At 39.9% G+C, this 14,940-nt stretch overlaps 1 protein-coding gene across 16 annotated transcripts in view; it reads left to right on the forward strand.

Annotated features, from left to right (window-relative positions):
* Cspp1 (centrosome and spindle pole associated protein 1) overlaps positions 1-14,940 on the forward strand; it is a 95,446-nt gene that overhangs the window by 11,980 nt on the left and 68,526 nt on the right. For 9 of the 16 annotated variants that reach the window (XM_085677314.2, XM_085677315.2, XM_085677318.2 and 6 more), the window contains exons 3-5: positions 84-183; positions 13,695-13,798; positions 14,744-14,767. In XM_085677314.2, coding sequence (XP_085533440.2) covers positions 84-183; positions 13,695-13,798; positions 14,744-14,767 — 228 coding nt within the window. The remainder of the gene's footprint in view (positions 1-83; positions 184-13,694; positions 13,799-14,743; positions 14,768-14,940) is intronic. The other 7 variants (XM_048420485.3, XM_048420488.3, XM_048420492.3 and 4 more) reach the window with 1 other exon arrangement.

Here is a 14,940-nt window from a genome sequence, read left to right on the forward strand (position 1 = left end):
TTTTTCTAAGTTATTTGGTATTGAGATGAATTGTACATTTTGTGGTGTCCCCCTTTGATTTGTAAATATCATGTCTTTTTCAGGGAAAGGCGGCAGAGAAACTCTCTGAAAACAGTAAGCTATTAATCTCTATGGCTAAGGAGAACATACCACCGAACAGCCAGCAGCCCAAGGGATCCTTAGGTATGGTACTCCGTGTGCGGAACTGATTTTAAGATATTCTTAGCAGGGCATTGTGAAAGAGGTTTCTTCAGGACAAAAACATGTCTTTGGACCTTTATTTTGGAATCTTACATGTGGCAATACAGACTACATATGAAATGTAACTCGGAGAACTTTATACCCATTTCATTGATATTGTCTAGTTGTGATTGATGGAAATATTAAAAACTGTGAGACATACTGAAAATTAGTAACAAAATTTAAAGTTTTGAGTGCGTTTTGTGTGTATATAAGAGAGTCTGCTTTTTGATGATTAAAAATGGTAGGCTTGCTTTGTTTCAAATTTGCAGTGTCTGGCAAGATGCTCACCTGATAAAGATGCTTGCCACCAAGACTGAATGTTATCCCCAGGACCCACATGGTGGTATGCACATACATATAAAAATAAATAACTTTAATAAGAAAGAATCAAGAAAGTAAAAGTATATGAAAAGTTATTCAGGATCACTTTTTGTGTGTATGTATGTTCATGAGTACATGTCCACATGGAGACCAGAGGCTATCCTTGGGTGGGGTTCTCAGGAGAGATCCACTTTTTTTTCTTTTTTTTGTTTTTGAGACAGGGTTTCTGTGTGTAACTTTGGTGCCTGTCCTGGAACTCTCTCTGTAGCCCAGGCTGGCCTCGAGCTCACAGAGATCCGCCTTCCTCTGCCTCCTGAGTGCTGGGGTTACTATCACCGGGCCAAGAGACCCACTTTTTGAGACAGGCTCGCTGACCAGGAACTGAGCTTGGCAGTTAGACTGTGCTTGCTGGTCATACTCCAGAGATTGGGTTCTGCTTGTTTCTTTTTGGATTTTAAGCAAGCACCACACCCAGTTTTCTACATAGCTGCTAGGGATTGAACTTGGGGCCTCATGCTTACATGGAAAGCTCTGTGGCCCAGAGACCATTCTTCTATTGTTGATGGCCAGATTGGAACTATAAAGTACTTTAGCCATTCTTGTTTTTAAAATTATGTCTTAGTATGAAGTATTTGGAAACTTTTAAAAAATATTAGCTTGTTGATAAATTTTTAATTTTAAAACACACAAATATTGTCAATAATATGTGTCTTGTGTGATTCATTGATGGTGGTTGAAACATGCCCACAAAAGCAAGTCATACGGTGAGTTCGTTGGTTCAGCCTGTTTCCACTGACCTGGTTCGTGGTCACAGTGTAGTCTGTTACTGCTTTGCTTTTAGCATGTCACTGGATAGGAAGGGAGCATAGCTAAGAGACAGAGTAGTTAAAGGACTTTTTATTTCTTTATTAGAGAAACAACTTAAAGTGATTGCTGTATTATCAGTATCAGATATATAGGGAGCTCAAGCTTGGTTCTTGCAAATTACCAGCTAATATGCAGCTTTAGGGACATGAGCTATTACATTTTAGTAAATTTTCTTACTCTCTAAACTCATTAGTTTCTTTATAACGTAAGTTGGACAGTATTGGGAACTGGAGAGATGTCTCAGTGGTTAAGAGCATTGGCTGCTGTTGCAGAGGACTCAGATTCAATGCCCAGCACCCATTTAGTGATTTATAGCTGCTGCCTGTAAATCCTGTTTCAGAGATCCGATGCCCTCTGCTGACGTCCTCTGGTACCAGGCAGACACATAGTGAACAGACACACATGCAGGCAAAACATTCATACAATAAAATTATAGATATAAATATAAAATAAGTTGAATTATTTTCTCATTTGAAATTTGTATAAATTAAAATTCTAAGGAATAATTAAAAAATTCAGTAGTAGATTATTCTAAATACTAGGTCCTTATAGTCAGGCAAAATCACTGAAATTCTGGGCTGACCGCTTGGCTGATTGGGCTGCCATGCTTTGTGATGTGACATGCTTGGTTTTTCTCACAGTGTGGACATTGTCTCCCGGGGATGTTATGGGCAGTAGCTGAATATGTATGAAAAGACAATTGACATGTAATTGGGCCATAAATAATAATATTTCCTTGTATTTTACGTCTTCTGCATAGGAGTTATTCTATGCCCTTACGTACGAGTAATATTCTAAAACATAATATTCAGCAGCCTCTGTCTGTTCTCAAATTGGAGTGACTTGGAGTTCTGACTGAGGCTGTTCCTTTTGCTTCATAACTCCCTGAGTGACTGCATCCACTCATAGGCCTTTTTTCTTTTCAGACAGTATAAATCTGATTTGAAAATCTGTATTCAAATCTCAGTTTCTTCTGAATCTTATTTCCACCCCACTACTTTTAGGAACGTCTTGCTTCCTACTGGATACTTCTGCGTGGATATCATGGCCTCTCAGGGTTTCTGGTCCTTGCCATCTTAGCAAGCTGCTTCCTCATTCTTGACTCCCGCTTTCCTTTGCTTGTTCCATCAGATAATTAGGAAGGCGCAATGGCTTTTGATAGACTAAAATTCCGGACGTCGAGTGAGTTCACGTTTCTCTAACCCCACTGGTCCTCTTGCCTGCAGGCTTCCACTCTGAGTGGTGCTAACCTCCCAGTCTTCTTTCCTTTGTGCAGCTCTCTTACGTCTCTGATGCTGTTTGGTGTCTTTTCCAGAAATGAATCTGATATGTTAATCTGTGTTTCACACTCCTCAGTGGCTTCTCATCTCCTGGTCTAATTTTAGCTTTCACTGTCGGGTTGGGGTGGATATTTCTGCTGTGGCACTGTGTCTCTGCTAGCTGGCACAATGCTTGACACTTTCTTTGCTTGGAAAAGATAATTTTGAATGAATGAATGAGTGTTCTTATTCAGTTCTCTTGGTAATATAGAATTTAATTTAATGTAGACCTTTTAAGATTTTTCAACTAAAATAACTATATTTGATTTACACTGAATATTACTAACGAATGCTGTACAATTTTATATTGGCTAGGGTTACTGTTGCCGTTATAAAATACAATGACCGAGAACACTTGGGGAGGAGAGGGTTTATTTTGCTTCCATTTCCCGAATCACAGTCCATTGAGGGAGCTAAGGCAGGAACTCAGACAGATCAAGAATGTAGAGGCAGGAGCTGATTGATGCATGGAGGACTGCTTACTGACTTGCTCCGCCTCCTTTCTTGTAGAACTCAGGACAACTAGCCCAAGGGTAGACCTACCCACAGTGGGCTGTGCCCTCCCCATTAATTAAGAAAATGCTCTACAGGCCTGATCTTATGGAGGTATTCTTTTCAACTGTGGTTTCCTCCTCTCAGATGACAAATAACTCGCCAGCACCAGTTTATCTTGTTTATAGGGTGAGAGAGGCAGGAACAGGATTTGTGTACAGTGACGAACAGTGAGGAGAAGCTGCCTCAGATGATGTCTCACCTGTGTAGGGGATCTTAGCGTCTCATCGAATACAGGTCAGTTTGGTCAACTGTATCTACTTAAAGTTTATGATAGCATAGTTAAATATAGTAGTAATAATCAGAAATAATATATGTAGACCACAAATACTCATTTTTGCCAGTGAAAACTATTGATGGCTTAATGTACAGATAGCAAGTAACACAAAATTTTATAATTTTGTACGTTCATTTCTTTAAGATAATGATACACATGGATAATATTGTTACTTTCCATCTTACATCCCATAGAAAGATTTAAGGTAGTAGTATGATGTTTTCTGAAACTAGGTCCCTAGATTTGGATTAGATAAACTTCAGTGTTTAAGAGGCGAATTTGCCACAAAAGTGTCCTCCACAATGGTCCACAGATGTAACAGTAGCAGAGAGTGTATCACACATTTACAGAGACCTGAGTTCCAACCCTGTAACACTGTGTCTCTCACGCGTGCACACATACACACACTCTTTCTCTTCCCCTTTTGCTTTTCCTCCCTCTCCTCTCACTGTCTCTCCCCAAACCAAACAGAAGAGTAAGATAGGTATGGCGGTGTATACTTGCTTGGGAGACTGAAGCAGAAAGCTTGAGAGTTTGGAACCATTCCTGACATTGGATACCAGGTTTATAAGTTCAGAAGTCCACAGACAATTCTCATTTTCCCTAACTGGCTGTATTGTTTTTGGGGAAACTACTTTGGTAATTCTTGAGAGTGATTTAGAGAACTCAGAAGTAAAATTATGTTTATTTGCAGATGGCATGACTCATTGTGTAGAAAATCTTGAGGAATTAAAGCCAGGTGGTGGTAGCACATCCCTTTCATCCTAACACTTGGGAGGCAGAGGCAGGCGGATCTTTGTAAGTTCAAGACCAGCTTGGTCTACAAGAGCTAGTTCCAGGACAGGCTCCATAGCTACTGAGAAACCCTGTCTCGAAAAACTAAAAAAACAAAAACAAAAACAAAAACAAAAAAACTTAAAAAGAAAATTCAGACCTCCAGGAGGCAAATCTTGGCTAGATAAGGCCCTGAGACCACAGACTCCAGTATGTCTTTGCATGTTTGCTGCTGCCGTCTTCCTCTGGTATCTGGCATGGTGTGAATGCGTGTTGGGAGATCCCCACTGCCTTTAGTGTAGTGTGTTTATCTCATGGAAACATCCTGTTCTACTGGGCATTTTTACCTGTGGATTATTATGAGATGATTCCTTCCTAAGCTGTACTGTCTAATTGATATTAATGTTAGCTTATACAGAGTTTTGATGAATAAAAATAAATACAAGGAAATGTTACACAGCTAGGGTTTTTGAGTTTCACCTAAGAAACTGCATAGGTCGCAGCTCAAGTTAATGATTAAGGAGAACAGTTGACTCCCAGGCCCAGGGTGGCCTGAGCTCCTTTATCTTCATGCTGAAAGACGCAGTCACAGGTTCTGCTGTGCGTCATTTGCTGGATGAGAACCTGAAATAACTTCATCTTAGGTCAGATGTTTTGATAATAGCTTTGAGGTTAAAAAAAAAAACCAAAAAACTGAAGAAGATAATTTAAAGTTTTAGAAAGACACATAATTGAATGAGGAACTCGTTAAGGTCAGGGAACAAGACAAAGCCACCCAATTATCATTGACTGACGTGACCGCTCCAAATAATGACACGAAAACTTCTTATTAATTATGAAAGCTTGGCTTTAGCTTAGGCGTGTTCCCAACTAGCTCTTACAACTTCAACTCGTTCTATTAATCTACGTTCTGGCTCCTTACCTCTGCTCAGTACCCTGCATCCCACTTGCTCCAGTGTCTGGATTGCAAATCCCCCACTCAGATTTTATTAACCCAGAGTTTCTGTCTCTTCCCTGAAGTCTGACTATCCTCTTCTGCCTAGGTATTAGCCATTCAACTCTATTAAACTAATCAGAAGGCGCCTTGACAGAGACACATCTTCACAGTGTACAAAAAGATTATTATATCATAACACAGGACCACTTTCCGGGGTGGCACCTCCCACAGTGGTCTGGCCCTTTCCACATCAGTTATTAATCATGTAAATGCCCCACAGACTTCAGGCCAGTCTGATCCATTTTCTCAATTTAGATGCCCTCTTCACAGATGACTCCAGCTTACATCAAGTTGATGAGAAACTAGTCAGCCCAGTCATGGTGTATATGATCTTAATGTGTTCTCGAGTTATATTTTCAAGGATGTTTATATCCATGCTCATCAGAAAAATTGATCAGTAGTTTTCTTTTGTGTTCTTAATTGATTTTGGCATCAGGATAATACTGCTTTCAAAAAATGAGTTTCATACTGTTCCTTCTGTTTCTGTCTTAGGGGACAGTTTGAGGGGCATTGTTATCAGCTTTGTAGAGTTTGGTAGTGAAATTATTTGGTCGTGGACTCTTCTTCATTGGGAATGTCTCTGATTATTGTAGATTTAATTAAGTTGTATCTTGATTTAGGTTTGGCAGGTCATCTGTGTGTTGGATTTTTATTTTTATTTTTTATTTGTTTTTTGTGTGTGTTGGAATTTATACACTTTTTTAAAAACAGATTTTCAGCTTTTTGTTAAAATGTTTTTTTTTTCATAATACACCCTATTGGAATCCATAGTAACTTCTACTTTATCATATTTAATTTTATTAACTTGATTCTTTTCTTTCTTTTGGTTAAATTGGCTAGGGATTTGTCAGTTTCATTTTCTTTTTTAAAGAACCAAGTCTTTTCTTGCTCAAGTCTGTGTATTATTTTTTTAATCTTTATTTTACTGGTTTACATGTGGATCTTTATTATTTCTTATTTTCTACTGATTTTCGGTTTGGATTGTTCTCATTTTTCTAAAACCTTGAAAATTATCAGTTGATAATTTGAGATATCTTTTTATTTGAAAAATAATTATTGTGTACATGTCTATCTATGTGGGCAGGAATTAACTGGAAAGACTGCAAATCTGTAAAACTTCATGACCTTACTCAAATAGCTTAAAATATTACTGCTAGATAAGTAGAGGCAGTGTTTTACCACAGCACCAAGAGGGTAGAAACAGGACGAGAGTTCAAGGTTGTCCTTGCCTATTTAGAGAGTTTCAGGCCAGCCTTGGCTGCAGGAGACCCAGGTTCTAAATAAACTGAAAAAACAAGTAGAACTGCTGGCTAGTTTTTATCATTTGTTTTACGTAACCTAGAGTTACCTGGGAAGAGGGAACTTCAGTTGAGGAATTGCCTTGCTCAGATTTGCCTGTGGCCAATGTCTGAGGAATTGCCTGTGTTGATTGCCATAAGAAGTCCCAGCCCACTCTGGGCCTGTGCTGCCAAGGAAAGCCAGCTGAACGGCGAGTCAGTGGGCAGCGCTCCTCCCTCCGTCAGTCCCTGCTGGAGTCTCTGCACTGACGTCCTTCTCTTAGAGGTCGTTACCTGGAGGTGTGAACAGGAACTCTTTCCTCTTCCAAGTTGCTTTTGGTCATGGTAATAAAATATTCTGACCAAAAACAACTTAATTCCATGGCCCAGTTCATAGAATTCCTTGCATGATTTCATCTTGCTTTTCTTATGTCTTTGACAAAGCCTCTAATAGTGAAATCCAATCTTTTGTGTGTGTCACCTATACAGCTGAATTTGGGTTAATAAAACTTAAACAGCCACAGAGTTATTTAAAAAATTTACTGATTTTTTTTGAATTTCATATATGTATACAGTGTGTTTTGATTGAGTCAGCCCTCCTCCACTCTCCCTCCATTTCCTACTCTGTCGCCTCCGTCACTTTTCCTCCCAACTCTATGTTCTCTCGTATGTGTATGGGTGAAGGGCCATGTAGCATCCAAGGGGCCACATCCGAGAGGAAATCTAGCACATCATCTAGCACTTGGCTGCTGTAAGTAACTCCTCAGCAAGGGTAGATTTCTCTGTGGTCCTGCCCACCCATTTTGGTTTGGATCTTAATTTTGTGTATGCATTTATTGCTGCTGTGACTTTGTGTGTGTGATGGTGCTGTCGTGTCCAGCAGGCACTACTTCTCTGCAGATAATATCCTCTGTGGATAAAGTTGAAGCATATTTGTTGTGGAATAGTTGTTAACTATGCAAAGATGTGTTGCATTTGTTTATGTTGTGGAATATTTGTTTAACTATGAAAAAGTGCATGCATTTGTCTATTTATATGTGTGAAGATGTGTTGCTGTTTTACCTTGCCTGCCTACGGCATCTGTTTGATCTAATAAAAAGCTGAATGGCCAATAGCAAGGAAGGAGGTATAGGTGGGACTTCTGGGAATGGAGAGTAAGTAGGGGGAGGAATTTAGGCTCGAGAGGAAAAAAGGAGAAAGAAAAAGAGACAACAGGGAGATGCCAGGGGCCAGCCAGGACGCCAGCATAGAGGAAGCAGGAACATAGGACATACAGAATGAAAGAAAGATAAAAAGCCATGAAGCAAAATGTATATGAATAGAAACAGGTTAAATTAAGCTAAAAGGTCTAAGATAAGTCTAAACTAGGCCAAGCATTTATAACAAATAACAAGTCTCCCTCTGTGTCTGTTTTTGGGAACTGGTTGGTGACCCGAAGAAAAAAAAAATCCAACTTCACACATACCCTGTTTTTTCCTCTGACATGGTCCAGGGTATCAGGTCTGTAATCCATTTGGAGTTGATGCTCTGTTACAGTACAACTTTTAAAGAATTGTTTATGTTTTCTGTCTCTAATTCCCCTCTTCAGGTTTAATCAGGCTTTCTTTTTTTTTTTTTAAAGTTTATTAGATTATGAAAGTTTTCATTTCCGCCCCTCCTCCCAACACCCTCCCACTCCCCCCTCCCCCTCCTCCTCCTTCTTCATCCCTAAGAGCAGTCAGGGCTTCCAGCCCTGTGGGAAGTTCAGGTTCCTCCCCACTCCTTCCAGGTCCCTGAAGGTGAGTATCCGAACAGACTGGATCCCAAAAATCCAGCATATGCAGAGGAAACAAGTCCCAGTGTCATTGTCAGTGGCTCAGGCTTTCTTTTTTATTGCTCATCCAGAGTTCAAGTCACTAATAGTCCAAACACAACCGCATTTAATGGTTGTTTCTGAAATTTAATTTAAAAAATACTATCATGTTTATGAAGTATTTTCTCACTTCTTCCATGATCTGTTTTCACGTGGCATGGTAGGCACACTTTTGTTTTTTCCGTTCTGTTCCTAGTCCCTCCTTGTGCAGAAAACTGTTGACTTCGTCGTTGACCTTGAACTGCTTGTCCTTAGAAAGTTTTCTTGTAAGGTTGGCCTGGGCTTGAACTTAACCACACTCGTGTAAAACTACTGGTAAACGATGAGAATGGCCATTGTGCCCCTATGTGTGTCAAACACGTGCATGCTATTTTCTTTCTCTTGGGAAATCTAGAATCCTGGTCATTTTTATAAAATCTTGAGCATTGATTCTCTAATAGCTTCCTGGGAAATAGCACTTACGTGTGTTGTCACAATGGTGGTTGAAGGGACTACTGTGTTGTGTATGACCCCATCTGGGAGGAGCCCTTCGCAGCTGGTGCCCAATTTCTGCTGGATTTAGCTGCATACTCCTCTTCCTATTGCTAATTTTGGTTTTCATCTTTTTACTATAACAAAGTATAGTTACTTTGCCTGCTGTGGATTCTGCTCAGTTCTCAAGCTTGAGGTGCTCTTAGGACTCTTTCAGTGTACGCTTATCTTTGTTCTTGTTTTGGTTCCTTTCTAGTTCCCAACCCCTGAACAGGAATGCATTGTGTATCTGAAGTCCATGGGTGATTTTTTAGCTGACATTTCTAGAAATCATGCTTGGTGTGGGAAGTCCTTCTGTATATATGTTGCTTTTATTGGTTAATAAAGAAGCTACCTTTGGCCAATGGCTTAACAGATTATAGCCAGGATGGAAGAGATATGTAGAGAGAGTAGGTGGAGTCAGTGAGAAGCCATGTAGCTGCCCGCAGGAAACTCCTCCACCGGAGCCCCCTGGAACCTTGCTGGTAAGCCACAGTTGTGTGGCGATACACTGGTTAATAGAAATGGGTTAATTTAAGATATAAGTGTTAGCCAGAAATACGCTTAAGCTATTGGCCAAATAACATTGCAAATAATACAGTTTCTGTGTGTTTATTGCGAGACTAGGCCCTACAGAAATCTCCTTCAACAATCCCTGATTCTTAAAAATGCAATAAGTCAGCACTTCAGGATCCAATATAAATGATTTATCTGTACCCACCCACCCACCCACCCACCCACCTACCTACCTACCTACCTACCCACCTATGTTCTGAAGTTACCAATTTGGAAATCTACAAAGCAAAGGATTACAGTATGCTGAATAAAGTCAAGTGATTTTATGATTGTTCATAGAACCTACATGGTTTGACTTTGTTCTTATGTTTTTGAGGGTCTTTCTGCGTTGCTTGTGTTGTTGAACTTGTGCTTTGTCTTGGGACCATTGATGAGCTTCTCTATGCTTGGCCAATTTTAATATGGCTGACTCACGTTAAAAACAAAATTCAAAATAATTATGGAAATTTGGAAAAGAAATATTATCCAAAAGACAAAGTACATGTTTTGTCACTTAAAAAGAATATAAGAAAAGAAGTGGCAGAAGAATTTTATATTGTTCTAAAATTCAGATTATGGCAAAATGGCAGGGCTATAAAGATTTAGATTAGCAAAGGAAGGTTACCAATGCCAGCCAGTGACCCTCAGTTATTTTTTGTGGCACACTCTGTGTTGGTTACCTTACTGCAGATGCGACGCTGACGCTCTCCATCCTGGGTTGTTAGTCCAGTGGCTCTTTGCAGGAGCACCGCTGTAGCTGAGACTTTGGCAGTTCATGTCTTCATATGCCACCTTCTGCAGAGGCTTGGAATCACCCCCTGTAATTTACCTTGGTTGTTAACGTGAAAGGAAGTAAATGCTCTGTGGGAATTTGAACAGTGTTTATTCTGAGTACTTTCTTAGGAGGCAAATTAATTTAAAAATGTTTGTATACTTTAGGTTTAAATATTTTTTAAATCCCACAACAATTTACAGAAGTCTAATACTTGTTGATTGTTGGCCCTGAAGCATGATGTTAGCCTCCAGTGTCACTGGTGCTTACTTGAAGTGACATCACTTGGCCTGACACTAGCACTCCCTTGCCACTAGACTCATCAGGGACAACAGCTAAGTAAGTCTCACTGTTTCTTAGCTCAAGTTTAAGTGTAGCTGTCACTGCTTTATGGGAACGAGTAGATTATCTAGGTTGTTCTGTGCCGTTAATTTTATTTACTTACATTTTCCTTTATTGCTATCATTGTGTGTGTGGTGTGTGGGTGTGAACGTGGTGTAGGTATGACAGGGTGTGAACGTGGTGTAGGTATGGCAGGGTGTGAACGTGGTGTAGGTATGGCAGGGTGTGAACGTGGTGTAGGTGTGGCAGGGTCTGTGGGGGGGGATAGCCTGCTGGAGTAGGCGCTTTCCTCCGGTGGGCTCCGGACACTGAGCTCGGGTCAGCACTGAGCTCGGGTCAGCGTGTGAGGCAGGCACCTTTACGCTCTGATTCATCTCAGCAGACCCTTGGTTTTTATGACGCGCTCTAGCAATGTCAGATTTAGTACAGATGACAACAGGAGTTAGATGGTGGCTAATGCTGACTAAACCTAAAACTTACTTACTTATTCATTCATTTATTTTTTTATTTAATTAATTTATTTTTGAGATAAGGTAAACTGTTTATCTTTTCCTGGCCTAGAAATTGCTATATAGACTAGGCAGGCCTCAGACTTACAGAGATCAACTTCCTCTGCCTCTTAAATGCTGAAATTAAAAGGACCACCATTCCAAGGTTATACCAGATTTACTAATAATACAGGAAGCATTCTCTATGACTGATTACTGAGCCAGTATTACAAATAGTATTTGAATCAGTAGTGGAAACCAGGTATACTTCCCTTTGCAGTCCTGGGGATAGGATCCAGGGCTTTTTGCCTGTTAGACTAGCATTCTCTAGCACTGAGTTCCATCCCTAAACCTCTTGACTTTCTGAGCCAGGGTCTCACAAATGCCCAGGCTGTGCCCAGGCCCACTCTAGCTCCAGGCAAACCTTAAACCTGGAGTCTCCGAGCGCTTCAGCTTGGGAGTGCCTGGGTTTGTGAAGATCACACACTCTTAATTTATAAATCAACACGATTTCGTGTTTGTCTTCCAGTTCTTCTAGAATTCAAAATTGTAGTAAAAGACACGGTAAGAACATAACATGCAGGAAGCCACAGGTTGCTTGTTTTTGGCCTGGTCAAGCTGGGCCTTTAGGAAGGTATCAGCCTTTCAGAGTTGCTTTCAGTTTCTCCTTGACACCATAGAGTGTCTATTGTGACTTCATGTCACCAGACAGGTAACTGGTTATTAGTTACTGTTAGTCCTTCTCTGTGCAGCCAAACTGCTGAGACCAGAGAGGATGACATTCTTACCCCTCGCATCTTTTTCGTTTCTTCTTCTTGCTCAGCCAATCATTTATATATTCATTTTCAAATTTATGTAATTTTTGAGAGAGGGTTTCATGTTTCCTAGACAGGCCTTGAGCCCCCTATATAGGTGAAAATGACCTTGAATGTTTGGTCTTCTTCCTCATCTCCTGAGGGCTGTCATTACGTGTGTGTGCCACCATGTCCAGTTCATTTTGTACATTTACTTGGTAAATATTTTAGGGTATAAGTTGTATGCTAGGTGTTACAAAGTTTAGTACAACATGGGTTCTGTTGATCTTACGCTTTAGTTCCATGCACATACTCCTGCTGAATGACAGACAGGATGCATATATGAAGGAAGGCTAGTATTTTGTATGCTAATTAAAAAATTAAAAGTTAACAGCAACAGAAAAGTAAGGTCAGCAAAGTGGCTTAGCAGGTAGAATTGTTTGTGCTTAGGCTTGGTGACCTGAGTTCGATTCTTGGAGTCTCCACTGTAGCCTTGTAGTACTGAGTCCTGAGAGTTGTCCTCTGACCGCCATATATGTGCGTGTGTATGTACACCTGTGTGCACACACACAGCGTAAAAAAATGGCAAAACAGAAACCCTCTTGCTATTTTTCTCCTTGCCTTTAAATTCTGCATTAAAAATGTGGCCATTCTCCAGGAGGGAAGTGTTTCCTTTCAGGATGATAGTCAGGAATGCTTCAGGTGCCTTTCATGTGAGTGGTGGGAGTATGTGTTGGAATGTCTGCGCCTGTTAACGTCTTTGTCAACAAGGAATTAAATAGGCCAGATGTTTTATCAGGAAAAATTAGTGTTTATAGTGTAAAGGGAAATTTAGTGTTGTATAGAATAGTAGACAACCATTTATACATAGGTACCCTTGGCCTGTCCTCCCGAGTTCCGTGGTCTGAAACAAGAACAGGTGACACACGCAGAACTCAGAGCCATAATTCCTTGAATTGTAAGGAACTAAAAGCAGAAGCTTTATGACAGCTGATAAGTTCATCTATTCTTTCTTCTGTAGTACCTGGAGTAATTGTAAGCATTTTCTTTTAGAAATAATAATTTTATTTTATAATTAGTTAACTATTTATATAAATTATATAAATAATTTAAAATTAATTAATTAATTTGAGACCGGGTCTAATGTACTTTAGACTGGCCTCAAAGTCTTTGCAGCCATGGATGGTTCGAAATTTCTGGTCCTCTTGCTTCTCCCTCTCAAGTTTTGGGATTACAGGTGTGGAGTACAGTATTGTATGCAGTGCTAAGCATCCAACCCAGGGCTTCCTGTAAGTAGGTAAATACTTGACCAACTGAGCCAATCTCTAGCCTTAGAAGTGATTATGTTTATTTTCTACAAATTTAAAAATTGTATTTGGGAAGTACTGGAAACTCTGGTTAGTCTAGCCTTGCTGAAGGACATAGGTTTCAGAACAACAGCAACAATAAAAACAAATGAAGAGAAGAAAAACACGGTGCTTAATGATAATCCATTTAAACAGGGAGGAAGGTAATAGACACTTACACAGTCCTTGCATATATAATAACCTAAAATTATCTTATTATAGGTACATAGAAACAAGTATTCTGGGAAGCGGAATAGAAGGCTGGGGTTCACAAGTGAAAATAATTACATTGTTTCTGTGTCACCCACCAATGCACTGCAGACATGAAGCATAACCTGAGTGCAGTTCTTTTGTGCTTTGTCACAGCTTGGAAAAGGAATGTGCTACCTACGTTGTTTTCTTTTTTAGGAATTGATTATGGATTAAGTTTACCACTTGGAGAAGACTATGAACGGAAGAAACATAAATTAAAAGAAGAATTGAGGCAAGATTATAGACGCTATCTTACTCAGGTAGGATGTTCTGTTAATGAGCTGTGTTTTGTCCTTTTGAATTTATCCCCTAAATTTGCTTTTGGGCAGTGTTGATCATGTGTGGTATCTGGCCAACTAGTGTAGTCAAAATGAACTCTTGGTGGAGACAGCGTGAGAATTTGTGCTGAGGAGGAATAGGCTCTTCCTGGAGCTCTGCCGTCAGCGAGGCCCTGGGTGGGCGTATCTGCCATTCCCCACAATATATTAAAATGACATGAGGCATTTTAGTTACTAATTATTTTTTATTACATAAGCTTATAAATTTTCAGTTAACAGTTTTACCAACTGCTGTGTTCAGTCAGGTTTTTCACTGTGACAAAGTACCTGAGAGAAATAGTGTTAAGAGGGAAGAGAGTTTAGAGGTCCAGCCTGTGGTCGGCTGACTCCATTGCTGTGGGCCCATGGTGGGAATGTGTGGCAGAACAAAGTTCACATATCATAACAGGCAGGAAGTGGAGATGAGACAGGAAGAGTCTGGGGATAAGAGACAGCCTCCCAATGTCATGTCTCAAGAGACCCAATCTTCCAGCAGGGTTGGGCTAATCAGTTTCCAGTACCTCCCAAAACAGAGCCACCCGCTGGAGATCAGGCCTTCAGCAAGGGCCTTTTGGGACATTTCATATTCAAATCTTGATGGTCACCAGCAGCTTTGCTTTATGATTTAATCTTTTATGTAGCAGAGCCCTTTAGCAGTAATCAGATTATCTAAGAGCTAAATTATAGGCTTGTTGTATGCTTTACAATGCAGTTTCCTTTGTAGGTTACCAAAGATATTTTAAGCAGTCATGTTTCTAGTATCCGCAATACTCTTGACTTTTCTATTGCTTTATAAAGACTTGTTTCAAGTTGTCTCTGACTTGTAATTGGAAAGAACAGACCTTTACTGAATACATGTTATCAATGGTTTGTTTCTCTTGACTTTAGGGCATTACACAAGCAAAAAGAAAGGTAGGGTTGCCTGCATAATGTTCTCTTTCAGTTTGTGTAATAGTTTGTAATCATCATTTGTATGTAAGTGATTCAAATCAAGTAGAAAAACAGCTTCATTTGTGTTTTTGAGACTTTTGAGTGGTTCCTTTTCGTATTTTTGCTTTTGCCAAGATGGAAGTTCACACATTATA

The sequence above is a fragment of the Myodes glareolus genome, chromosome 16, assembly GCF_982192425.1.
Source record: "Myodes glareolus chromosome 16, mMyoGla1.1, whole genome shotgun sequence".
In the NCBI taxonomy this organism is placed as follows: domain Eukaryota; kingdom Metazoa; phylum Chordata; class Mammalia; order Rodentia; family Cricetidae; genus Myodes; species Myodes glareolus.